The sequence below is a fragment of the Lagenorhynchus albirostris genome, chromosome 21, assembly GCF_949774975.1.
Source record: "Lagenorhynchus albirostris chromosome 21, mLagAlb1.1, whole genome shotgun sequence".
In the NCBI taxonomy this organism is placed as follows: domain Eukaryota; kingdom Metazoa; phylum Chordata; class Mammalia; order Artiodactyla; family Delphinidae; genus Lagenorhynchus; species Lagenorhynchus albirostris.
This window is the reverse complement of record NC_083115.1, coordinates 3575835-3602655: the sequence shown is the minus strand read 5'-3', so window position 1 is coordinate 3602655 and position 26821 is coordinate 3575835. Positions and strand designations below refer to the sequence as shown.

Below are 26821 nucleotides of genomic sequence, written 5' to 3'. Positions count from 1 at the left end.
GGAAGTTTTCACGCCATACGTAATCCTGCCTTGGAAGCGGGGTCGAGGCAGGCAGCGTGCACTGGCCGTGGAGCGCGCCCCTGCCGTGGTGCGTGCACCTGGGAGGCTCCAAGGTGCACACAGTGAGAGGGGATGTCAACACCGCTGCCCGTCCCGCCCAAACTCCACATCAGCCTCCACCCTCCCCCACCTTTTCCCTTTAGAGGAATGGTCCTGCATGATTTACTCAGATCAGCGCTGAAATGAAAATGAGAGCATTGCTATTCCATCTCAGGATGCTTCTTTGTGTGCGGTTTAGCGCAGGAGAAGGCAGAGCAAGTGCTTAAATCAGCAATTCACAGAGCAATTCACAATGCTGTCTGCTAACCACCCCCCTTGAATTTCACCTGGCTCTTTATCACTGTCTCCGTGGTATTTAGAAAAAGACAGAAAGAAAACTTTCAGAGCTGCAGTTCTGCCTCCAAAGCACTAATGAGAACGGTGTCTCCTTCACTCCCGGGCCGCCCCACACAGCTGCCGCCCAGACGGAAGAAGGTGCCTAGATTTGCACGCCTGACGCAGTTCTCACAGTATCGCCTTCGCTTCTTCATCGAATCCGGTCTGGAATTCTTGCCCATTTCAGTCAAAGGCCATCTTGGTTTTTTCTCTTCCTTTTGTGTGTCTGGGAAGCTGCATGAAGTTCTAGGCCAAAGAGCCGCCTGCTGTGCTTGGAGAACTGACTGGCCCCAGGCAGGACTCACAGCAGCACCAAGCCTTCCAGTCCCACGCGGGGTCCCCTCCCCTCTACCTCCGGGCTCACTGGGCTTGCTCCTCTCTCCAGCAAAGCCAGGCTGCGCGCCTTTCGTATTCGTTCTGACTTTGGAGCTTTGCGCCAGCAGCCTGGAGCCTCCTTTTCCCCCCATGTCTATAACTGCTGAAGCTTCAGAGCCTGCTCACCTCTCCTCTGCGAAACCCACCCAATGATCCCTCACGTCCCACCCACCAAAACACAGCCCAGCACCTGCCCAGGGGTCAGGGTGGGTCTGACCTAACCCTTGGGGCAACCTGACGCGTCCCTGCTCTCCGGGAGCCCCCAGGCAATCACAGAGACACCACCATTCATCCTTGTACTCTTGGGCCCCAGGCTCAGCGCCCAGCACTTTCTAAGAGCACAGTACATGCTTGTTGAATTGAAGGAAACACAGTTGGACTCAACTGCATTGTCACCTGACTTTTCTCAGACAGAGAAAGGAGAGCATGACAGGACCAAAGAAGGTGGTGTTTGGGGAATTTCCTACATAACAGAGTCCAGGTGCTGCACCTGGGCAAATTACCTTAACCTCTCTGAACTGCGATTTCCTCAAAGGACTAGGGAAAAATCGCCATATCTGCCACTTGATAGTCCTTAAAAGAACAATACGAGGGACTTCCCTGGTGGTCCGGTGGTTAAGACTCCACACTCCCAATGCAGGGGGCCCGGGGTTCGATCCCTGGTCGGGAAACTAGATCCCACATGCTGCAACTAAGACCCGGCACAGCCAAATAAATAAATACATAAACAACGACGACAAAAACAAACCAAAAAACCAGCCTTAGTGTTTAAAAAAGAAAACAACAATATAAGATGATGTACATGAAGATTGGCACAATGCCTGGCCCTCGGTGAATGGGAGCGTTGCCATCAAGAAGAGCTTGGGTAGGGAAGCATGTCAGGCAGGGAGTGGTCGGCCAGCCCACACTTTTCACTGCAGCATCCTCCATGGTGAGACGGGTCTGTGGCAACTACACGAGAACAGGCAGCCTTGGGACACAGGCTAAGACCCCGAAGTCCAGGCCAAAGCCCTCCAAGGGGTGAGCCAGGTGGGAAACAGGCAAGGATGTGAGGAAGACTGGCAGGTCTCTTGGGTGAGCTCCTAAGGGAAGGTGTCAGTGGTCCAATCCTTTCTCCCCCTCCCCAGTCCCGACTGCCCCCCTCAGTTTCAGAGCAGGGAGACAGGAGGGCTCAGCTACCATCTGGGAAGGGGGTTCTACAACAGGTTGAGGGATCTGCCCATGGCTCGTTCCCCTGCCTCCTCTGAATCTGTGCAAAAAAACTTTAAATCCAAGCATGAACTGAGGCAGCTCCGCTCAAAGACCCGATCTGCAACGTAATGCCCCACACACATCTCAGAAAGAACTTTCCGCTGTTCTCCTCCTTCTTCTCCCCTGGCAAATATTCCTTCAGCCCCACAGTGGGATGTGGTCTTGCCAACCTGTAGAGCTCGGTTCCGAGGTCCTGGTCCCCAGTTGTTCATGCATGAGAACCCACAGAAGGCAAGAAATCTTATTTCTCAAGCACTGTTGCAAGTATCTAAAAAAAGACGTTGCTGAAAAGCAGAAGAGAACACTTAGAAACCAATCAACATCTCTATACCCTGACTGATTCTACCTGGAAGAGCGGCCTTGAGTTTCCATACGCGGCATAAATCTAGGCTGTTTTAGAGCCACAGAGGCGCCTGTGGATGTCCCTCGTAGCCCCAATCCCTCCCAGCTTCTCTTGGCTCTGACAGGAAAACTTCATTGACGAAGAAGGTAATTCGTACTTGCACTACCAAAGCAGCACTCTGCTGAGATTAATTTTCCCTTATCTTTACTGCCTTGCTGCTATCCCGCAACTTTACTTCCTAGGGTTTCATCCTGGACCAACACACTGTTTTATCAGTGAATAAAATAGCGGCTAAAATTAGAGGCACCTTAGTGCACAGACCACCTCTACCCCATACCTCCTTCTCCACTCCGTGTTTCTAAACTGTTTCTACCATTTCGAAGGATTTTTTTCAAACCAAACTCTCTTCAGTTGGCTCAATTACCTCTGTTACCATCTAGTCTAGCTTCTCCCTTTCTGTGTCTGCCTGTTTCTGTCCCTCGATAGATGATAGATGATAGATAGATAGATGATAGATAGATAGATAGATAGATAGATGATAGATAGATCGATGATAGGAAACAGATCATCAAACACTGTTTCTGTTTCTCTCTCTCTTATATACGGGCAGAGACGTATCTAGGGGAGAGAGAAACAGAGTCAGACAAGAATGGAAACAAAGTGTTTTTTTCTTTATTCCAAATTCACAGATCTGTTCCCTTCACTATTGGAGCTTTCTCCTGAGGTCTCTCCTAAGCAGTTTGGTTTTTTTAAAATAAATTTATTTATTTATTTTTGGCTGCATTGGGTCTTCGGTGCTGCACATGGCCTTTCTCTAGTTGCCGCGAGCTGGGGCTACTGTTTGTTGCGGTGCACGGGCTTCTCATTGTGGTGGCTTGTTGCGCAGCACAAGCTCTAGGTGCGCGGGCTCAGTAGCTATGGCGCATGGGCTTAGTTGCTCCGCGGCAGGTGGGATCTTCCCGGCCCAGTGATCGAACCTGCGTCCCCTGAATTGGCAGGAAGATTCTTAACCACTGCGCCACCAGGGAAGTCCCTAAGTGATTTTCAATTTGAATACACAAAAGAAAGTCAGCTAATCAAAATGTTAACGTATAAAAGAAAATTTTAAAAACACCGGCAACATACTTGGAAAATAGGCAAAATCAATTGTTAAATCCATCAATCTAGTGATCATCTTAATAATCTAAATCATTGGCTCACCAAATCTGGAGATCATTGACACAAAAGCAATTTAAAATGATTAAGCCCCCGAAAGAGTAATCGAAGAGTGGGCTCTAAGATGCAATGTGTCTCAAACACAAGTAAAAGAAGAAATTCTCAAGTGTCCACAAGAACAAAATTCTTCAGGAGCTGATGACTCCTGTCTGAGAAACAGTAGTTTAATGATCTAAACTCTTATTCCATAAAAATATCTTTTATTAAAAAAAAAAAATCTTTTATTAACACAGAAAAGGGGAATGGTTCATCTTGATACCCGCCAAAATAGATGCACTAAAAATGATTATTAAAAAAATTTTGAAAAGTAAAAGAATTTGTAGAGTCTCAAGATTACATCCATGTAGCAAATGTGAGGAACACTGAACGTCTTGCCTCCGGACAGTTCAGTCCACAGTGTGTCGACACTCCCTGGACTCTCGGAGCTACAAACCTCAACCTCCAGGGAAGCAGACACAGGGCGTCACTGTCAGGGTTTTGCTTTGTTTCTTTTTTTTTTTTTTAATTCAGGGCATTTGAATTGACTTTATTTCCTAAAGACATGGATATGTACTTCCTCATGATCACACACATGACAAGTATCCAAGGACAGAAAAGCAAGGTTCCCTGAATGTGACTTTGAGTGACCTTAATTTTCAGAGATGTGCTGCCGTAATCAGGGCTTTGTTCTTCTATTAAGCAACCATATTTTCCCCTTTTAATTATTAAATATATTATATGTACAAATCTAGTCCACAGAAAAGACACAGGAAGTTTTTTAATTTTCACACTTCATTAAATAGAGAAGAAGAAGCCCAACTGAATCTTCTTTCTAACCAAGTCACCCTAAATCTCTGAGATGCATAACACACACCTGTGCCTCCCTAGTGCTCCTTACACCTTCTCATTTGTACGGGCGTCATTTCCGCTCTATCCAAATGAGGGCAAGAGCTTTGTCTTTTTCATCTAGGGATCCCCGAAGAGGAGGAAAATGGAATCGATTATGGTGCATTTACAGTGTAGGTATTCAAAAAATATGTTGGGAGCATAAATGCAGGCAAACATCAGGGGCTCCAGACTTAGAAGAAAATGTTCAGAAATTGCAGTGAGTCAGCCACCTCTTAAATCCCACACTACTTGTCTGACCTAAATATCAGAACACAAACCAGTGCGCCTTCTGTCCACCGTTGTCACAAAAACAAGCCTAAGAGACTTGCAGTTTCCCAGATGAATGTTTCCAGAGGATAAGACCCTCTTGAATTCCGGAGTCAACCCCACAACGCTGGGCGGGCTAAGCGGGGGTGAAACCAGTTATGCACTCGGTGTTTCACGTCTTCCAGAGACTGAAGGGACAGCCCTGGTCCTTACCTCCCGGAGTGGCCCTTCATTTTTATTAAACAGAGAACGTGTAACTCTGCCACATTAATATTTTAGCTACAAGACTGCTTTCCTGGGCAAACACATTTTGGTCTCTAAGACGCTAATGTAGTAAACATCACTTCTTATTCTTTCACCCAGAAAACATTTCAAGAAAATTTCCAAATATCATAGAAGTCCAGTGACATCAGATTAACTTCCAAACTTTGTTTCTGCCTCAACAAAATCAGCACATAAACACCACCCACCCATGTCTCATCCGAGGCACGCCAAGCCATTCCAAAGGCATCTGGGTTTTTAAAGTACCAGAGCCAAGGGACACCATGCGTTTTTATCCAGCTTTGAATTATTTCTCACTACACGCAGTTTCTAAGCCAAATAACTTGATGAATTCTTTGCACACTGACACAGATTAAAGCTGCTTTTCAACATGGAGAACTTCATTATCATATAAATGTATTATATGGATTTGGACAGGGTGCAAGTCAAATCACATTTCTGGGTCATCATATAGATTGAAAAGGAGACATGAAGCAAAACAGCCAACTGGGCAGGGGTTAGACGTGTCACTAACAAAATAAGGAGGATCTACTATGACTTTCTTTTATGAAAATAAAATGGTTTTTTCTTTAGATCAAAGAAGACTGCCATGGGAGCACCTAAAACAATACAAGTTTCCGTAAAGAATGTTAGAGCACTTTGTAAAGAAGATGTGGTCATGAAAATGCAGCTTAAGGATTGGGGGGAAAAAAGATTGCATATTTTGGCTTGTAAGGATATTTAAGCTTGGCAATAAATGTTAACATCTTTCTAATGGTTGGCAATGCAGTTGTGTAAAGCCAAAAACTCACCTCGACTTATTGACAGAGCTGAGGTTTTTTTTTTTTTTTTTGGAATGTATTATTTTTTAAAACATCTTTACTGGAGCATAATTGCTTCATAATGGGGTGCTAGTTTCTGCTGTATAAAAAAGTGAATCAGCTATACATATACATGTGTCCCCATATCTCCTCCCTCTTGCGTCTCCCTCCCACTCTCCCTATTCCACCCCTCTAGGTGGTCCCACAGCACCAAGGACACAGATGAGTTTTAAGTGACACTGTTCGTCCCCAGGGGAAGTGCACCACACTGCAAAAAAAGTGCTTAGCCTCACTCGATAAACCCTACTGTGACAAGGGCCACATTAGGCATTTTCACCCAGGGGAGGAAACAAGGGAACCAGAGGGAGAAGGCAAGCAAATCAGTAAAGAGGGAGAATAAAAGACCAAAATTGCAAAGGAAGAAGCCAGAAAAAATAACCTTGCATAGGGTGTTTATCCTGGATGTCAATTAACAAAAAGAAAAAAAACTCCCCAAAGTGGTATTCATTAAGACCCTCTAGGTTGCAGGACAGTGACGAGGGAAAAAAGAAATTAAAAGCATGACCCTTGGTCCTCAACACAATTCCAATTTAGTTGAAGAGGAACGACTAAACCTTAGCCAATGAATAGAAAACAATAAATAACGTCAAGAACTAAATTATACAGTTGTGTATGTGCTCATAGGTTATATGTTTATTAAGTTATATTTCTCTGAAATTTTAATGTAAAAATGGGTTTAAAATTGAATAAATGGATAGATATCCCTGCTTTAAGGTAAAATGACTTGATACTGTAAAGATATCAACACTGTTTAAATTCATTCTGAAAGCTGGTGGAATTCCAATCAAAATTTCAACTGAGTTTGTGCAGTTATTCAAGCACGTATATGAACAACACAATTGGACACTGCACAGCTAACCAAGACAGCTCTGCAGTAGCAGAGGAAAGAGATGTGACTTGTCACTCTCAGATATTAAGACACGACACCAAGGGATAGTAACTAAATACAGTACGGACTGGCCCGGATAGACAGAATCACAGAGCAGAATAGAAAGGTCTGATTTGGAGGCAAGTACCTGTGGAAAATGAACATATAGTAAAGGTGGAACCACAAATTATGGAGAAAAAAAGGACTGTACATGGTGGTAGGACAAGTGGTTCACCGTATGGAGGAAAATCAAAGTGGACTCCTACCTTCTACAATATACAAAGGCAGACTCCAAACAGAGTTAAAGACATGAATGTCAAAAATAGAAATGTCATATTAATAGGAGCTGGGATACTCGATGTCTTTGTGATCAATCAATGGGAAGAACTTCTTAAAGAAACCGTAAGGCAGAAAGTTTATTAAATGTATCACATAAAAATTAACTAGCTTGGGAATTCCCTGGTAGCACAGTGGTTAAGAATTCGCCTGCCAATGCAGGGGACACGGGTTCGAGCCCTGGTCTGGGAAGATCCCACATACTGCGGAGCAACTAAGCCTGTGCACCACAACTACTGAGCCTGCTCTCTAGAGCCCACAAGCCACAACTACTGAGCCCGCATGCCACAACTACTGAAGCCCACATGCCTAGAGCTCGTGCTCCGCAACAAGAAAAGCCACTGTAATGAGAAGCCCGCGCACCACAACAAAGAGTAGCCCCCGCTCGCCACAACTAGAGAAAGCCGTGTGCAGCAAGGAAGACCCAACACAGCCAAAAATAAATTAATTAATTTTTAAAAAATTAACAAGCTTAATAAATAAAATGAACAAAGGACATCACGAGCAGACCTAATAAGATGATGACTGAATGGGAGAAGGTATTTCCAGTGTCTAAACTCAAGAAGGAATATACGAGGAAATCAAAAAGAAAAATACAAGAATACTGACAGAAAAATTGTCAGAGAATATGAACAGAAATCAGCAAAAGGGTTAGCAAGTATACAAAAAAGTTGTTCAAACTTTATAATAATTTGAGAAATGCAATTTCAAAGGACAAAGCTATCACATAGCAACTAGATTAGGAAAAAATGAGAAGCTGGATAAAGCCAGTTATTGGCAGAGATGTGGCTATGGGAACCATCACCCCCTCCTGATCAAGGCTCAGTCAAAGTAAGTGATAACAGGGCTTATGAGGCACAAGGTCCCCTCTTGCCTGTCTGTCCATCTCAGAAAAATGCCCACACAGGTCCTTTAGGAAACGTGGTTAAGGTTGTTTGTCCAGCACTGTTTGTGTTCATGGGGGACCAGAAGAAACCTAAGTATCCATCCCTGAAGGAATGAGACAGTCAGAATATGACAGCTGCTCACTGTGGAATGTTGAGCAGGAGGTAGAAGGAAGAGATTAGACGTACACATAGGAATGTGGTTGATTCTTAGCAACATCCTGCTGAATGAAACAGCAAGAATGAAACTCACATGGCTAAAAAAAAAAAAAAAAGACATGCCTACACTGTGCCTAATGACTTCCTTCCAAAGACTGCAATATGGAAAAGGAGGAAAATAAATCTGCAGTGGAGAAACCTGAGAACACTACCTAGATCCAGGAGATCAAGGTCACCATCACCAGTGGCCCAACCGGAGGATGACAGGACCCTTGATAGGATGTGATGAGAAAACACTTCACCTCTGGGATCTTCCCCACCGAAAACCCATAAACCCAGTCTAATCATGAGAAAATCAGCAAACAAATCTCCACGGACTGCCATTCTACTAAGCACCTGACCAATGATCCTTAAAATTATCAAGGTCATCAAAAGCAAAGGAAGTCAGAGAAACTGTCACAGCCTAGAGGAGCCTAAGGACACTGGATGACTAAACGTAATGTGGAATCCTGGACAGGATCCTAGAACAGAAAAAGGAAGAAAGAACGGACTTTGTACGTTATGTAACGATAATAATAATGCATCAATCCGGGACCCTTAGCTGTGACAAATGTACCACAGTAACTCAAGATGTTAACAACCACAGTAGCTCAAGATGTTAACAGCAGGGGAGACGGGATCAGGGAACACCACAACATTCCATATTACATTTGCTACTTTTCTGTAAATCTAAAACTATACTAGAATAAAAATTATTTTAAAATATACATGTATATACCTGGAGAAAACTGTAATTCAAAAAGACACACGCACTCCAATGTTCACTGCAGCACTAGTCACAATAGCCAGGACATGGAACAACCTAAATGCTCATCAGCAGAAGAATGGATAAAGAAGACGTGGTACATAGATACAATGGAATAGTACTCAGCCATGAAAAAGGAACGAAACAGGGCCATTTGCAGAGATGTGGGTGGACCTAGAGACTGTCATACAGAGTAAGTCAGAAAGAGAAAAACAAATACAGTATAATGTCACTTATATGTGGAATCTATAAAAATGGTGCAGATGAATTTATTCACAAAGCAGACATAGACACAGATGTAGAGAGCAAATGTATGGATACAAAAGAGGGAAGGGGGAGTGGGATGAACTGGGAGATTGGGATTGACATACATACACTACTATGTATAAAATAGATAACTAATAAGGACCAACTGTATATCACAGGGAACTCTACTCAGTGCTCTGTGGTGACATAAATGGGAAGGAAGTCTAAAAATGTGAGGATATGTGTATACGTATAACTGATTCACTTCACTGTACAGCAGAAACTAACACAACAGTGTAAAGCAACTATACTCCAATAAAAAATAATTTTAAAAATAAACAAAAAATTAAATAAATAAAATATACATGCCCACAAAGCAACATACATTTCAAAGACCATATACAGATAAAAAATATGTCAACCCTAATAAAATGGTTACCTGTGCAGATGCAGGGGAGATGGGTGTAAGGAATGGGGGTAAAAGAAAGAAGACCCCTAACCTTCTCAGAGTACCGAAGGGGGAAACTAAATTCTGGACGGGTGAAGTGACGCCGCTAGGATTATACTTACCACTCAGGCCTTTGACCTTGAGAACACTGGAAGCTCTTTCCCTGCCTCAGGCAAACTCTGCCTGCTCTGAGGATAAACTGAGTGAATTCACTCCACGGATACAAACTGGGGAATTTAGCAGGTGGGCCGAGAAGAGTATGAATGTTTCCATGAAGTGGAAAAAGAAGATGCGGCTTTAAAGTTAAGTGACGGAATCCCATAGAATTCCCCAGGTTAAACACAGGGGCTGCTTTAGGGTCACAGAAAACTGGGGAGTAAGATGAGAGGTAGCATTTAGGGCCAAATCTGGAGAGGTTTAGCTTCCAGTAAGTCAAGAGCTACAAGGAATTAATGAAAACAGGGATGGGTTGGATTCCTGGAACCGGAAGGTGGAGAAACACCCCAAGTCAAAGGCAACATCTGGGACTGCAAGGCCAGAGCGGAAGGAGGAATACTGGGGACAGAAAAAAGAGAGTTTTGCTCTATTTTTCCTATTTTCTCAGTAAAATCTAAAACTTTCCAACTGCCTGTAGGTTTTTCAAGGTGAGGGCGGGATAGTTTCTACAGTTGAGTCAGTAGAGTGTGTGGACAGAGAGTCTTCCCAGCAGCTGGCATCGTGGTGGCACAGATGTGCCCAGAGGCCAGGAAACCTGAAGGATGCGTCAGGGAGAAGGGGGATGCAGGCAGGAGGGGGCAATTGAAGGTGGTAGGGATCCTGCCTGAGTAGGTACAGTTATGCCTTATGTATGACCCTCAGGGAGAGGGATGGAATTCAAAGCTAGAAACATTCCACTCAAAATTAAAGCATCTTAGTAAAAGCCTAAAGAAACGAATTAAATGCTCAAATCACAGAGAGGGAGGGAAATATGATGTCCTCACATCTCCTCCAAGCATCCGAAGAAACGTGGGCAAGACACCACAGCTCACAGCAACACTCCAACCCACTTCCTTAGGTCATTAGCCCTCAATATTCCCCTGTCTGCTAACATCTTCTTAAAAAAAATCAGCAAGCCCACACGGCTCAATGACTCAGAAGTCGGAAATGCGTATGCTTTCAAGGGAATGCCGGGAACGGAAAACTGGAAGAAAAATTGTCCCTGTCAGTAACCATTCAGTAGGAGCCAGGATCTGAAAAGTAACTGACCTGTGCGTCACGAAACGGGTTCACAGGGAGAATCTTCCTGCTACCAGAGTTTTATCAAACCTGCCAAGGAGTCATCAGTCAATTCAGTAAACCTTTTCTTTACAAGCTGTGATACATTCATATCATGAGAATCTAAGCCACAATTAAAACAAACAAAAAGTGGAGGGTCTAGCTTGCTGTCGTTTGTGAAAAGTAAAGAAAAGGAAAAATTAAGTTGGAGCAACATGGGTGGACCTAGAGATTGTCATACTGGGTGAAATAAGTCAGACAGAGAAAGACAAAAATCATATGATATCGCTTATATATGGACTCTAAAAAAAAATGGTACAAATGAACTTATTTACAAAACAGAAATAGAGTCATAGATGTAGAAAACAAACTTATGGCTACCGGGGGGAAAGTGGTGGTGGGGAGGGATAAACTGGGAGATTGCGACTGACATTCACACTACTATATATAAAATAGGTAACTAATCAGGACCTACCGTATAGCACAGGGAACTCTACTCCATACTTTGTAATGCGCTATATGGGAAAAGAAACTAAATAAGAGTGGATATATGTATATGTATAACTGTTACACTTTGCTGTTCAGCAGAAAGTAACACAACATTGTAAATCAACTCTAATAGAATTTTTTAAAAAAATTAAGCTGCATCGATATGCATAGCTCATTTCAAAGAAAATCGGTCACCCAGGATTCTTCTGAGAAGAACTGGGTAGCTGAGAAACAGGAATAAGTGTAAGAATTTTCACATTATACACTCTTCCACCCTTTTTGAATTTTGAGTCATATAAATTTACCCCCTCATCAAAACAAAAACGAATAAAATGTTAAAAATAAAAAGATTAAATATTGATATGTTTATCCCCCGCTCTTTTCTTCAAAGACTTTAAGAAGACATATCAAAATCCATCCACCTCTCACGCAAAAGGATGAAATCAATAATTGAGAGGTACAGATTTAAATTAAAACAGGGGAAAGAAAATAATAACATCTAGAGGTAAAGTGAGCACAATAAATGTGCCCACAAAACCTGTTGCTGGATGTGGCCATGAATCTGGTGGATAAAGCAAAGTAGGAAAGTAGATCAGAGTCAAGGGGCTGTGATAAAGCAGCCTCGCGAGCAGAAGGACACCTTTTCTCATAAGGGAGAGCAAAGAGAAATTTCTCCCAAACACCCATCTTCAGAAGATGCTGAGACACCAAGGACAGATCCCCAGCTCCTGCCCACAGATGGAGAGCCCCTGAGTGTGGGGTAGGCAGGCCGCTCACCACCTGGGCCCCCCAGAGCTCAGAGCCTGGGAGACCGGATGGCGGGGCCCAAAAAGGCAGAGCAGAGGGGGATCCTCCCGGTTAGACATGTGGCTCAGAACACAGTCTCTAAATTACAAATGGAAAAATCTCTGGGCTTGACCAATTAAGTCAGAGGAGGTGGAGAGAAAATCCTCATTTGATAGCATTGTATTTCTTTGTCTCAGACAAACAACACATGTTGGCTTCAGTTTTCCACACATCATGGAAATGAAATAGGCATCCACTTCACAGGGGCCCCCAGACACGTGATTGCCAGAGTTGTCTGTTTGTTTTTAATACATTTATTTATTTATTTATTTTTGGCTGTGTTGGGTCATTGTTGCTGCGCGTGGGCTTTTCTCTAGTTGCGCCAAGCGGGGGCTACTCTTCGTTGCGGTGCGCGGGCTTCTCATCGCAGTGGTTTCTCTTGCTGAGGAGCATGGGCTCTAGGCACACAGGCTTCAGTAGTTGTGGCTCACGGGCTCTAGTGCGCAGGCTCAGTAGCTGTGGCACACGGGCTTAGTTGCTCCATGGCATGTGGGATCTTCCCGGACCAGGGCTCGAACCCGTGTCCCCTGCATTGGCAGGCGGATTCTTCACCACTGCACCACTGGGGAAGTTCCTCAGAGTTGTTTTTTACATGTTTGTTTGTCAAGAGCACTCCCTTGGGGATGTACAGCCTTTCCTCTTTTCCTCTTTCTTCTCCACGTGCCCCCTTCCATCCCCAGCGAACCCACAGCAGGTCCTAGTCACGATGTCCCTCTGGTGTCACACACATGCAGTGCACAGAGGCAGTGCTGTATGTTCACCAAACCGGCTCCATTTTCCTCCAGGGAACCCAGCTAAGCCACATTGTTTGCCCAGCTTCTCATGCAGTCAGAAGAAAACATAGGCCTGAGGTCTGGTCAGCAGAATGTGGGTGAATATGGTGCTGTCACTTGCAGACCTGGCCCCTAAAATGTCCTGCCTAGTCACCCACGTTGCCCATCGGTCCCTCAAATGTCAGCTGGACTTAGATACTCAGAGCAGCTGATGGCTCTATCATCTTTGTCAGGAGCAAAGACAGTGGAGCCTCTGTCAACTTTTGTCCTAAATAATTACACGGTACAAAACCCCCTCTGCTAACCCCAATGGGCTATAACGCAGGCAGTAAAGAAATTTTTATTTCTAAGATGCTGAGATTTTTGCGCCTGCAGTTAGCCTACCTTGTGTGAGATAGAAACGGGGGTTCTCCCATAACAAGACACCAAACGTTTGGCATTGTCTTAGCGGGTGGAGAGCTAGGTGGGGAGGGCACAGATACAGCAGATCCGGGATATACACTGACAAAATATTGGCAAAGCCACTGCCTATAATACCCCGGAGAGCAGACCTGCCTCCAGAGCTTATGGTGCTAGAACTGGATGGTTCTGCACGAGGAAATGGTTAAAATGCTAAGAAAACTAGAAGAGGATGGAAAACAGATTGCTTGGATAGATGTTACCTGTTCCTAGTTGCCTGTTGCTGACGTTCAGCTAGGTTTTTTATAAAAGTATCAAAGAACTACAAGAACTATGATGTGTAGCGGACACACTAGCAAATAGACATAAGCAAAATAAGAAGCTATGTCAGAACTTTGAGACTTAGAGAGCTGGAAAAGTCATTTGCTAATTGCTTCTAGTCACCTCAAAGAGGTGTCATTTTTTAACTTTATTTTAATTGAAGTATAGTTGATTTACAATATTATATTAGTTTGAGGTGTACAACATAGCGATCCCCAATTTTTATAGATCATACTCCATTTATAGTTTTTATAAAATATTGGCTATATTCCCTGTGCTGAACAATATATCCTTGTAGCTTATTTATTTTATACATCGTAGTTTGTACCTCTTAATTCCCTACCCCATCTTGCCCCTTCCCTCGTTGCCTCTCTGGCATTTTAAAAGACATTGTGTATTGGAGACCCCGTGAGATTTCTCAGTTGCACGTTGTGACTCAGGCCTTTGGTAAAAATCAGGTTAAGGATGGGTCTTTCCACCCACTTTTAGATAACCTCAAGGTAGCCACGATGAAACTGAAAACTAGAGGCACAGAAGTGAGGAAGCAGTATAATAAACAGCCTTGAAATTATGTCTGGGAAACATTGTATGGTTATGACATGAGGAGCTTTCTGAAAGGAAACAAATCAGAAGCCTTCTATATTACTGAGAGAATTGTATTACTAAAGCTGTTATGATCCGGAATTAGAAAAGCTTTGAATAGTCTCCAAGCCTTAAATCAATCTCAGGCAGAAAGTGGGCTGTGAGTGTTGGTGGTCCCCAAGGTAAACTGTATTAATTAATAATAAGTGATAAAAGGTAAACTGGCCAGACCTGCTGGAATAAACAATAGAAAAACATAAGAATAGGAACACATTTCACAGAAGCTCAAGAGTCTTCATGAATTGGTCAAGAAACAGACATTGAAGAGTATCAGGCAATCAGGGACATGAGGAAAGGTAGCAAGAATTGCTTTAGCCTGGGCAGATGCACCAATAAGTGTAGTAAGAGCATCTGGGAGAAATTAAGCATGTCATGACTATAAGAGATCTGAAGAGACTAAAACAGCAAATCTCAGCGTACAATGCAAAGGAGGCATCCCCACAGGACCCTGCGATAAAGATCCTTTATTGTCCTCACACAGTTAGTACTTGCATCTCCAGGAGCACATCACCAGTGGTACCCAGGAGAGATGCGAATGGTGTGAGGATAGTGAGCCCAGACGACATTCAAGTCCAGTTAGCGTGGTACCTGGCAGGACTGATGCAGAAACACAACACAACATTGACCCCCAACTCTCACACATATGCCAGGAGTTGTCCAGCTTGCATGCTTACTCAGGCAGTTAGCAAAAGGAAGAAGCAAAGTGGAGAAGAAGGTGTGAGGGACTAAGGGGGAGAAGGCAATAAAGGCATTGGTAACACCAATAAGTCAAGACACTAATCAGCATATACTGGAGACCTCATGTTTACCTTGTTGTCTCTACCCAGGAAACACTTATGCCCCATTCACTATTGGACCTATAGAGACTAAGAGAGTGCCCTTCAGCTATTCCCCACTTTAACCAGAAGCTAAGGAAGGCAGAGTTCTGTTGGAATGACATCAAAACAGGTGAAACTGAAAAATCCGTTTCAGCATGCCCCTGCAGACCCAACGCACCTGCCGCTAGATTCTGACATTTCCGGGGGGACTGATAGGGTTCACTTGCCAGGACTGACATTACTACAAGATTCAGAGATGTCTGAAGAGTTCCCCATCAGTTTAGAGAACCGCCTTTCCCATAACTGCAGAACTGTCACCTCTACATTGAAGGCTGCTCCGAGAGGATAGAGCGCCTCCGAACGTACACCATCGCGTATTCTGGTGCACCCATGAGCGCTTCCATTACACCTGCCCCACTGCTTCCCTCGGCCAATCCCCACCGCAACCTCTTCATCCCCCTCGAAGTGCCCATGAGCAACAACCAGGGGCCAAGCTGTTGGGGAAATAAATAAGAAATACAGTGCATGGCTCTGGCCTGCCCTCATGAAGCTTGCAATCTTGTTTGGAGGTGCCTCTGAGACATGGATTTCACAAGCAGTGATTAATTACACGGCTGGCAAAGTAACACAGGGTATTAGGGTTCACAGAACGGGCAAGGCATCGGGGCTGGCACGTTGATGGCTGGCTCCCTTGGGTCTGCCTAACAAGAGTTTTTTTCTCTCCTGCTAGATATGATCATTCATCTTCTTCCTTTAGTTTTACTCCAGAAAATAATCTTTCTGTCCTTTTGGTTTCAGTTCTCATAGTCTTGCAATCTTCTTCTTCCTACACTTAGAAAAGCAGCCCTTCCCTCATGGCCTCAATGGGAAACAAGTTCTAACCTCTGTAACATTCAGGCATGTTCATCTGAAAGCTTTCTCTTCCCCTCTATGTCTGTGTCTACTTGTTCTATTGATTCAGACTATTCAACCAGTGAGCAGAGACATCTAATTATATTTTCCACTGAAATATTACATGTTATTAATGCTTAGCAAGTAAGAAAAACAATAATGTCTTTATGTTTCCCCTGTTTTTCAGCCCAGGACTTCATATGTAAAAAGAGATCTTAAAAGTATAGCATGGAAGGGTTTGGTCCATTAGACATATATTAGGCTGTGTCCTCCTGTACAAAGGTTCAGGCTTTTAAATGGGACATGAAGCTATTAGCCATTACACGTCTGCTTTGTTTTTTTTCCTCCTACTTCAGCGGACTGGCATGTTAGTCTCTTGGCAAAAGTCATATCAAGAGCTGTTCTTTTCCCAACAATACATCTTGACCACCATCGATGGCTGTCACTCAGAAATGCACAATTATTTTTTACACTCTCAAATACTTAAGAGCCCCACAGGAGTCCAGACTCCCCTTTCCTTACCCCTTGACCCCACCCTACCTGTAGGTGCTGCCAGCCTCTCTCCTCCAACACAAAGCTTCCAGTCCAGCCAGGCCAGCCTCCCTGGAGATTCCAAGGCTTCTTATTCTAGTAACCTCTAAATTTAACCCATCCACTGAAACCTCGAAAATTCACGTCATCCCCACAAATCTCTCTGGACCATAATAGCTCTCGGTGATGACTCATCCTTTTGAATTTGGAACATGCAAAGATCTAAAAAATTAACAGCACAACATAGCATATACATCAGACAGTCAAATGGGCAGAAGGATGAACACTCTGTTTATATCAAGTTAGATCGGCCTCTTTTTAGGAGCAGAATCTACAGAGCCTGTTCTCGGTAACACACACATAGATACCACACTGAACTATCCATGGCTTTGCCTTTCCAAGGAAGTTTATGAGCCTCTTGGAGGCTCTCATAACCCAGAACCGCCTGCAACATGATCTGGTCAAACCGAGAGTGAAATCATACTCAAGCAATAAATCAGTGGAAGAGCACCGAGAATAATTGTAGCCACATTTTCAATGAACTGCCTGGGACTTGGGACCGTAACAGAGCTGGACCCTATGAGACCTTCCCAGAATGGACACCCACCCATGTCCTCCGCCTGCCTCTTTGTCTGTAGGAGAATGTTAGTCAAAGAATAAATTTAGTCAGAGGAGTGAGAAAATGCAGAAAGAAAGGAAAATAGTCAAGCAAGACAAATAATAATACTTTAACCATTAAACAAAGCCAAGGACCTTTAGTTCTTCCTCCAGGACTATAAATAATATTCTGAACCATGTCCTTCGAGCTGTTTTGCAGATACTGAAACCCTCAGCAGGTGGGAGAAGTTAACTGTGTGCTGCCCACAAACACACAGACCCCAGACGGGCTGGAACCAGAAGGCTGATGATGCTGGCTCCCCATTACCTCACCACCGACCAATCAGAAGAATGTCCATGTGCTCACCACGCCCTGCTCCTTGAACACTGTACCCGCACCAGGGTGGGACACACAGTCTCGAGGGCATTAGGCCCCCTTTGCCGGGCAAAGCAATAAAACTATTTCTTTCTACTTCCCCCAAAACTCTGTCTCCGAGATTTAATCCGGCCCCGGTGTACAGTGGTCACATTTTGGCAACAGGACTCACAGAGACCCACTCTACGTGCAATTTCAGCAGAGGGGGTGTGGGGGGGTGGGAGGGATGAATGGCATGAAAATATCTGTTCTCAGATGGCCTTTGAGATCATCTGATAGGAGCCATCCTCCTAGAGACGAAGAACGTCTCCTACCGAAGCTGGAAGACCAGAGACCTCACAAAGCGCGCTCAGTCCCAGCTCTACGCTTTCCGCACCCGCAGCAGCTCTGCATGTGTATTTCCCCCGAAGCAAGTACCCACCTCTACCTAGAAGCAGGGGATGAACCCTCGCCCAGAGTTCCCATCCCTGGTTAACAGGAACACATTTCATGTTGTTCTGATGCTATGTAACTGGGTTAACTGCAGATCTGTTGTGATTGCTTTCTCTTCTCCCTCTCATCTATGCTACACGCAACAAATCTTAACACATCCTCTAAACAAGTAAGTTATGCCACAGCTGGTACAGTGTGGTAACAGGAAGACTTGAGTTCAAATAACTAAACCCGTAACTGAGCAGCTAAGATGTTTTTCCTTAAAAAAAATTTTGTTGTTGTTTTCGATTTTCTGACATTACTTTTCTAGCTCAGGTAACAACAAAGCAGTGTTTGGACAGTGTCACCAGGCTATTTTTGTAAACAAAAGCTCTGATGTGCACATGCTGTCCCGGAAATTATGGACAATCACATGAATAAAACTCTCTTTCTGGCCTCAAGAATCTAGTAAGATGACTAAAAATGGAACCCAAAAAGTCTAATAAAGGGAGAACATAATAGGAGGCTGTGGAATTTCAGAGCAGGAACAAATTCCCTGATTCTCCTTCACTGGGGAAATGGAATTAATAAAAACCATATGTGTTTACAAAGCAACATCTACAGAATTTAGAAATTCTTAATTTCGAAAGATGGCTATCTTCCGTTTTGATCATTCTTCTGCATTCACACTCCCTTCCTCTTCCACTCAGTTGCCTACTGACAAGAGAACATGCTTTTTCACAACACTTTTTTCACAGAGGCTGATGTTTAAAAATTTTCTCTGAAGAGCAAGTTTGCTTTGCCTCCATCCAAATATTGAAGCCACGGAATTAATAATGAGCAATGACGTAATTTTGCACGTTTGCCACACTGTACAGCTTCCGAAGTGTTTTCACAAATGCTATGTCGAGGGGTCTCTCTGGTCACCACAAAACCCTGAGGACAACACATGGTCCGATGAACGCGTCGCTCGGTGTGTGCGTGCATGTGATTATTATTATTTTCCTCGTGCGTGGAGGAATCTGAGGCTCAAGGAGTTTGGTGAGTGACAGTGACAACTGGCAGGTGTCAGACAAAAAGAACATTGCTGGCTAAGCCCTCTAAGCTAAAGTTACTTACAAATTATTGCCCTTGAAAGCTCATGTTCTCGCTGGTATATGTTCTCTTGCAAAGCTAACGGCCCTGAGAAGCATCTGGGGGCCCAGGCTCCCCTTTTCTCCACGCGTGCCCCCCCGCCATTCCCTCCTCAGAAACTGGTCGACCTCTCTCCTCTCATCCTCTCTTCCCAATAAAAGATCAAAAAGCAGCCATTTGAACTTCCATCCTAAAAAGCCAAAGCCAATGAATTATGTCCTTCAAGAGTATCTGGACCTTAAAACTTGGGCAACACCCTGCGGGGGGATGTCTTCTTGCTAATAAATGCTTTTGGGGGCAGCAGCCAGAAGGTGGGAGGAATTTGGTGCTGAACCACTGATGCTGCTGTGTTTCCCTCCAGTGATGAAGAAAGGGCCTCTGAGCTTTTCTTCAGGGTCAGAGAAGGAAAGAGAAGCTGGCACTAATGAAACCTGGGCTGTGTCCCTGAAAGGAACTTCAAGGATGAGCAATGACAGATTTAACAAGTAGAGAAAGCCCACTGGGTCCCCAGGGGCTGAGGGACAAAGAACAAAGCAGAATCTGGGGAGCAGCCAGGGGCCTGAGAGTGACATCCCCAGCGCTCTCTCTAGCCCCACGCATGCACATTTGTCCTAGCCTGATCTCAGACTCTCCGGCTCAGGCCCTGTGCTTCTCAAGTTCTGCCCCAGGTCCAGAAAGCAGCACCCTCAGGTCCCACAGCCTTGACCCGGGCTACTCTCGCTTCCATCCAAACACACTCAGTGGGAGAAGCTGCTCTTACCTCGTAGTGGGCCACGCGCTGAGATTCCGATATCAGCTGTGCACTGCACACCTTGCAGTAACTGTCTGTAAATAAATCCTGATCGATATCGGAGGACTTCATCAGGCTAAAAGAGAAGCAAAAGAAGAGAAGCAAGATGAATCCACTGCCTTAGTTTCTAAGCAGGACCCTGAGTGTGTGAAGAAGCCAGGAGCCCGGTACCAGATCCAGTGACGGTGACAGTGGGGGATGTCTCCCCAAACCTTTGGGGTGACCATGTCAATCGACCTTAGTAAGCGTATAGGTGACCATTTTCTCATAAATGCTCAACAGCGTGGCTGATACCCCGAAAAATGGAAATCCAGCTTTAGTTTTCTTTGTTTGACAAATCAGACCTACATCTACTGTATTGTCAAGGATTTATGTGAAAAGACATCTTCAAAAATGATTCATATTAGCAAACTATTGTAAGCACCCAATAGAGCCAACAGTAGGAAACAGGTTACATGAAATTCTGAAACAGCCACACACTAGAACACTACATGGCTCCCCAATCCACACTCCGATCAAATCCTTTAAGAAAATATTTAGTAAAATAGGAAAAAGTTGACCATTAACAACAAAGGTTTACAAACCAGTATGTACAATATTACACTAATTTCTTTTAAAACGTGTATAGGCGTGCAGAAAACCATTCCAGGAAATTTTAACAAAATGTTAATAGCAGTTATCTTTGGGAGATTATAGGTAATCACGTAATTTTCCTTATTTTTACATTTTCTACAATGAACATGGATTGCTTTTGCAGTACATGGAAACAGGTTAGTTTTGTAAAAAGACTTATAAGCAATATCAAATTGACTTTTGAATTCAATAGCTTTACTTAGTTAAAAAGTAAAATCAGACTAAAGCATCACTTTCTTTGCAAGTCTACGCCTTGTAAAGTGAGGAGCCCTCGTGCTTCCTGCTGACTTTTCTACATGTAGGGTAGAGGAAATTCACAAAGGCCACTTCCACCGCTCCACACCACAAGTGAGCCCACAGAGGTAAACAAACACATCCTCAAATTCCAAACCCCAAACCAAAATGCAGCCAAGGTTCTCAAGCTTGTGAAAGTGAGCTGACACAGAGGTGTCTTACAGCAGCTGAAATGGAATGTCACCACCCTGGAAACACACACCAGCACATCAGGATGCTTTCCTCTAACCCCCAAATTTGTTTCATCTTACCTCCTACCTGCCAAACAAAGGGTAAGGACCGTGCCAGAGGCCATGCGCATGAAGAGGCCTGAGAAGCCGAGACAGCAGGGTAGGGTGGGCACCCTGGAGTTCATCCTACCCCAAAACCCTCACCGTACGCGTGAAACTGTCCAGAGTCACACTGCTGATGTCTGGCATGGCCACAGATACTGCCCAGCTTCCCGGATCCCCATTCCCACTCCAGCCCAGGTCGAGCGCTACCCGCAAGCTGCACGATATGGTAAGTCACTAAACCCGCTAGGTCTCAGTTCTCTCCCTACAGAAGTTGAGAAAACAACATTTTCCAGGCCTCCTTAGAGAACTGTGGGGAACATCAAAAGGAGAAATCTAGAAGAAGGTACTGTATAGACTGTAAAGCTCCTTTTATTTGAATGGGAATCACTATCCCGTTTTTACTGACATCCCGATGTTGGTAAGATATTGGGCAAGTCTTGATTAATGCAACAAGATGAAGGATTGTGGTCCACTTTAAGACATGTAAAAAAACCATCTAAATAGCTGGGTCGTGAGAGTAAAGTATTTCCACCTGAAATAAAAGGCTGCCTGACTCAACAGCTCCAAACTCACTTTCTACCTTATCTTTGGCTATCTTGGCCTGTTAGGGCATTTGTATTAAGCAGTTCAAAAGGATTCACAGTTTCTGCTCCCAGGAGACAAGAGCACCTATGGCTTCCAATGCCCTGAGTCCCAACAGTAATGCCAGAGAGTACGGAGCAGCGATTCTCACAGCTGAAATGGACCTGTTATTTCTGGAAGGATCGTTCTGGGCAGACAGCCCGGTCAACTTGGGGTACAGCACCTGCAGTGCCTGGAGGCTCACGACCTCACATGGCAGCCTGTTCCAGAGAGCCTGGCAGCTCTAGTATTTAGGTACTTTTCAGGTTGATTCAAAATCTGTCCCCCTATAGATTTCACTCATTGATTCTCCTTGGGAACGACACAGAATAATTCTACTCCCCTTTCTCATGAGATCCCCTCCCTCAAGTATTGAAGATAGCTCTCTTCTATCTATTCCCAACACCTGTCCCGCCTTATCATCTTGGTCTGTGTCTGTCTTTTTATGGACCATCTTCAAAGGCAATGCCAAGAGCAGAATGAAACACTCCCAATATGTCAGCAGAGGATCGCAAATCCAAATGACCCTCCAAAACATCCACTGTCATTTGCAATGGTCTGTATTCACAGCCCAGAGAGCAAATGGAGAAGAGGTGCTCTGGTGATGTGAAAATGTAGTACAACATTTTGAAATGTCAAACGGGAAAAGAAAACTTGGTAAGGTGTATTTTTGAAGCCAAGCTCCTATAAGTAGTTGTGTTTAAATATTATCGTGTTCCCTGCTATTTCTAATAAAGAAAAGCACAAAAATAGCTTCACGGGTTAGACCTGGTTAATAGGAATCTCCAAACTCAATGCACACTCCCTCCTCATTATACAACTGACTGCAGAAATCAAACAATGTGAAAGGATATTCAAGGTACGTGTCGGACCAAGCAGGGCCGTAGGAGTCTGAGTCTCGGTAAAGCAGCTGTGCAGCAGAAATAGCTTTAAAGGCAGAATATAAAATGTGTATACTAAAAAAAAAAAAAAAAAATTCAAAGGAAGAAGAGAATATCCTGGCTTTTTCCACTGTTTTATATAAGAATATTGACTTGAACAAGCCCACATACAGTACAATGGTGATAAAGACCCCTCTGGAATCGACACGGCCCGAGTAGAATACCTGAACGAGTTAAATTCCAGTGGGAGGCTGTCAGTGGACAAGTGTCAGCCTGGTTTGCGCATGAGACCTTTACTCCAAGAAAAGAGAACTCTTTCTGTGTAGGTCACTTTAGACAAGCAGAGGGTCTGATTTATGATTCAGAGAGTGGACTTCCCAGGAGGGGAGGCTGCCCCTTGCTTCTCTCCTCCCGCTTGTTTAGAATGGGATTCCCAGCTTCACTGGCCTTCAGAAGTGCAGGAGAGCTGGGAAGAAAAAGGAGAACTGGACTGTCTTTCCTTAACCTTGTCCATGGTGCTGAATCACTGGCTAGAGCTGAGACGGGGCTAGGCCACTGATCACTTACTGGTCAGTCATACTGTCCCTCAGGGCCAATGTGTGGTGACACGCCCCCCCAAACGCTAAAAGCATGCTGATTGTACTGAACTCTGGCCAGGCACTGGGGCATTGTGAGGAGGGAGACAAGAGTAAGGGAAGCAGTTTGATGTCCTGAATTTGAAACTGATCTGAAGGAAAGCTTCCTCACTACTCCCCACCCGGGCACATTCCAAAGCAAACACTGAAGACCTGGATAACCTCTCTATCACTCTTCAGTGTTCACAGAGGAAAGGGCTGCCTGTATTGTAGGAAAGTAAAGGCCCAGAGTAGAATTGGAGGCAGTATTAGAACAGGAACATGATCAGATTCTCATTGGCTGTCCTAGGTCTCTATACAGCAATAGACCTATTTAAATGTGTAGCGGTGACGGTGTAAGACTCAGAGGTGTAGTTCAGTATAATAAATAAAGAAAATTTGGAGGCGAGAGATTTTGTTCATTCAGTAATGGTTATTGAGCATCTATTATATGTGAGGCATCGGGATAAGAGAAGGCACAGATCCTGTCTTCCAAATCTTTATAAGCTGTTGAGTGAGAAGAGAGAGACCCACCAAATACAGGCAGCAAGTGTAACTGGCTGGTAAAAAGTGCTACAGGATTTGAAGAGACAAGAGGTATTATAGAAAACTCTTCAAGGAGGTTCTATAAGAGTTGAAATTTAAGGATGGACAAGATTGGAGTGGAGAGAAATGGGTTCCAACTCAGGAGCTAATTCTTTTCCCTGGCACAGGAGAAAATCCTACTATCAGTAGGTATAAGAAGATATATATGGGGCTTCGTTGGTGGCGCAGTGGTTGAGAGTCCGCCTGCCGATGCAGGGGACACGGGTTCGTGCCCCGGTCCGGGAAGATCCCACATGCCGTGGAGCGGCTGGCCCGTGAGCCATGGCCACTGAACCTGCACATCCGGAGCCTGTGCTCTGCAACGGGAGAGGCCACAACAGTGAGAGGCCCGCGTACCACAAAAAAAAAGAAGATATATATGAAGGGCACTGGTGGGCTTATTTGGGGTTATGCAACATGAGGGGAAAAGGCAGCAAAATGCAAGAAAGAGAGGGGTACACAAACTTCAAGGTCCAGATGGAAGCAGGAGAGCAGGTCCCAACACATTTCTCAAGGTGCAAGGAATGGCGTTTTTCAGGATCTTCAAATGCAGATGTGAAGCCTTCCTTTCTGCTCCTCAAGAGTAGATTTCAGGAACACTGGCTGAAAATTCAAAGAAACCTGAGGCTTCAGAGCCGAGATTAATATTCTTCATTCCATTCCATTTCTAATAATACTAAAATAGTTTCTGACTTAAAGATCCCAAAACCCATGCAGGACTCTTCAGAGAAAAACAAGACATTAGTTCAAATCCAGGTTTGGTCACTTGTCAACTAGGTTTTTGAGCAAGTTATATATCCTCCTTGAGCCCTGCTTTCCTCATTTGTGAAATGGGGTAAACATTCCCAAAAACGTTTACCGCAAAAAAAAAAAAAAAAAGTCTTATTTCTACTGATTCCACTGCCAGCTGATACTCAGGCCTTATGCTTGTGAAGACCCCATACTTCATGAATGTTTAAAATCTATTGTTGTTGTTGGTAGGTGCTAATACTGGCAGATGGAGTAGTCTGATGAGAACTGTGTCCTACCCTCTCTCGCCCACGTGTGCTCTTCTCGCTGCGAACCGCTCCCCGGGGGGACGCAAAGGAAAAGCACGCTGCACCCGAAGTCTGGGTGTAGACCAGTTCTCTGCACCCCTAGCCACTCACTGTGGTGGCCCTGCGGTGGTCACAGCTGTCACACTCCCCAGGGTGGCATCTCTGCTCCCATCCCTTGGAGAGAGAAGCCCTCAGCTTGGTGATCCCCGCCGCTGGGTATCCTGTCACAGAGCTTGGCATTTTCCCTCCGAAGCTTATCTATAAGATCTAATAACCTAACCTACTCTTCAGACACTCTCTCCCCTCACTAGCCCTTTAAAAACAGGATTTAAGACTCATGGCAATTTCAACCAAAGTGTTAGTTACTCTTACCCTTAGGGGCATATTTCTGCATTTCCAAACTGCCACTCCGTCTGACTTTGTGAACTCATCAGTATCAGGGACTGCATCTAAAAATACTCCCAACGTGGGACTTCCCTGGCGTCCGGTGGTGAGGACTCCGCGCTTCCACTGCATGGGGCATGGGCTCGATCCCTGGTCGGGGAACTTAGATCCCACATGCTGCACGGCACGGCCAAAATTTTTTTTTAAAGTACTCTCAACAGTTTTTGGCTCTTGTGTAAACTCTAGACCCAGAAGGAATGAAGATTTTATTTTACTACTATAAGCATACGAAGTGGTGCTCCTGAGTCGGGCTTAGGGCTAAGGGCCTTACCACCTGATTCAGTTCCTCCAAGAGGCAGGTAGCGTCAACAGCCTCCTTTTCCGGATGAGTAACTAAGGCTTTGGATTGAGTAACAAGTTTGTAAGTGGCAGTCGGGTACCAAACTGGGGCTGACTGTGTCCATCCACTCAGCCCTCACCCTGGCTCCCTCCCTGTGGTGGAATTCAGCGTGGTGAGCCTTTGTCTGTTCTCCTATCGCCCGTCTAGGGAGCAGCATTAAAAATATGCAAATGAAAGTGTCGGGCAGACATCCTGCCCAGAACCCAGATGTTGTGGCCTGGAGAGCCCCAACTGTCCAGGGGGAACCTTGGAAGCTGGAACTGACCTCGAGGTCCAGACGCTTCTACCTGCGTTTATCTAATCAAACTGGGATGTGCTACCGTCTTCCCGCACCTTTCACCTCTGTTCTGCCTGCACATCGGTAGCCTGACTCACCCTCAGATTCAGCACCTACTTCTCTCCCATTTGGCCCGACACCCTGCAAAACCAGCCCACCCTTCTGCCTAGCCTGGCTAGCTCCTCTTCATCCGGCTGGGACCCTCCACTCTATGCCCCATGCCCACCCCAGCAAAGGGCTGGACTCCCACGGCCACAGTGCCCCGTGCGGAGAGGCTAGACTTCTGTCTCTTTCAATTTTGACAAGCTGAATGGTTGACTGAAAATGCCACCAATTAAAACGAACTTCCCCCTGGTTTATGAACTCGAAACAGACAGGAGGAAGCCTGCTGCCGCTTACATACAACCACATTCTAAAATTAAAATTATTAACAGCAAAAAGACTATTGAAATGGTTCCTATTTTGTTCTTACCAATACTGGGGGGGGGGGGATCAAGTTCTACTCAGAAGGAGGAACGCTATGAGAATCGGGGCTGGTCCATTTTCAGCGCAAAACAAATAAGCCTTGGTCTGCTTCTCTGTGATCCTTTGAGCTCTTATTCTACGTGCGAGAGGGCCCTGAACTGGAGCCCGCTTTTGGTGTTCTTGTGTCTGTGGCCTGATCTGTGCTCCCTTCCCCTTTCAGGCCCTGCCACTGTCCTTCTGGGGCACATAAACCGCCTTCCCTGCAAGCCTTCCTGGCATCAGCAAAGATCTGGAGACAAACACGTGACTTTGGAAACATCTCCACAGTGACCCCTCACCCCCACCCCTGCCTCTAGGGACCAACAGTCCCACAGATGAGCTGGGTCTGTCTTGTCCCTTCACATCTCCCTCCATGTGAAGGTGGGGGACCCAGGGCTGGTTG

General features: G+C 44.8%; 1 protein-coding gene across 1 annotated transcript in view; it reads right to left on the bottom strand.

Moving 5' to 3' along the window:
• Positions 1 to 19985, bottom strand: part of ZMAT4 (zinc finger matrin-type 4) — a 254765-nt gene extending 234780 nt beyond the window's left edge. Inside the window, exon 1 of the mRNA XM_060136440.1 lies at positions 19884 to 19985. Within this exon, the coding sequence (XP_059992423.1) occupies positions 19884 to 19985 (102 nt within the window). The remainder of the gene's footprint in view (positions 1 to 19883) is intronic.
• Positions 19986 to 26821: the final 6836 nt, after the last annotated feature.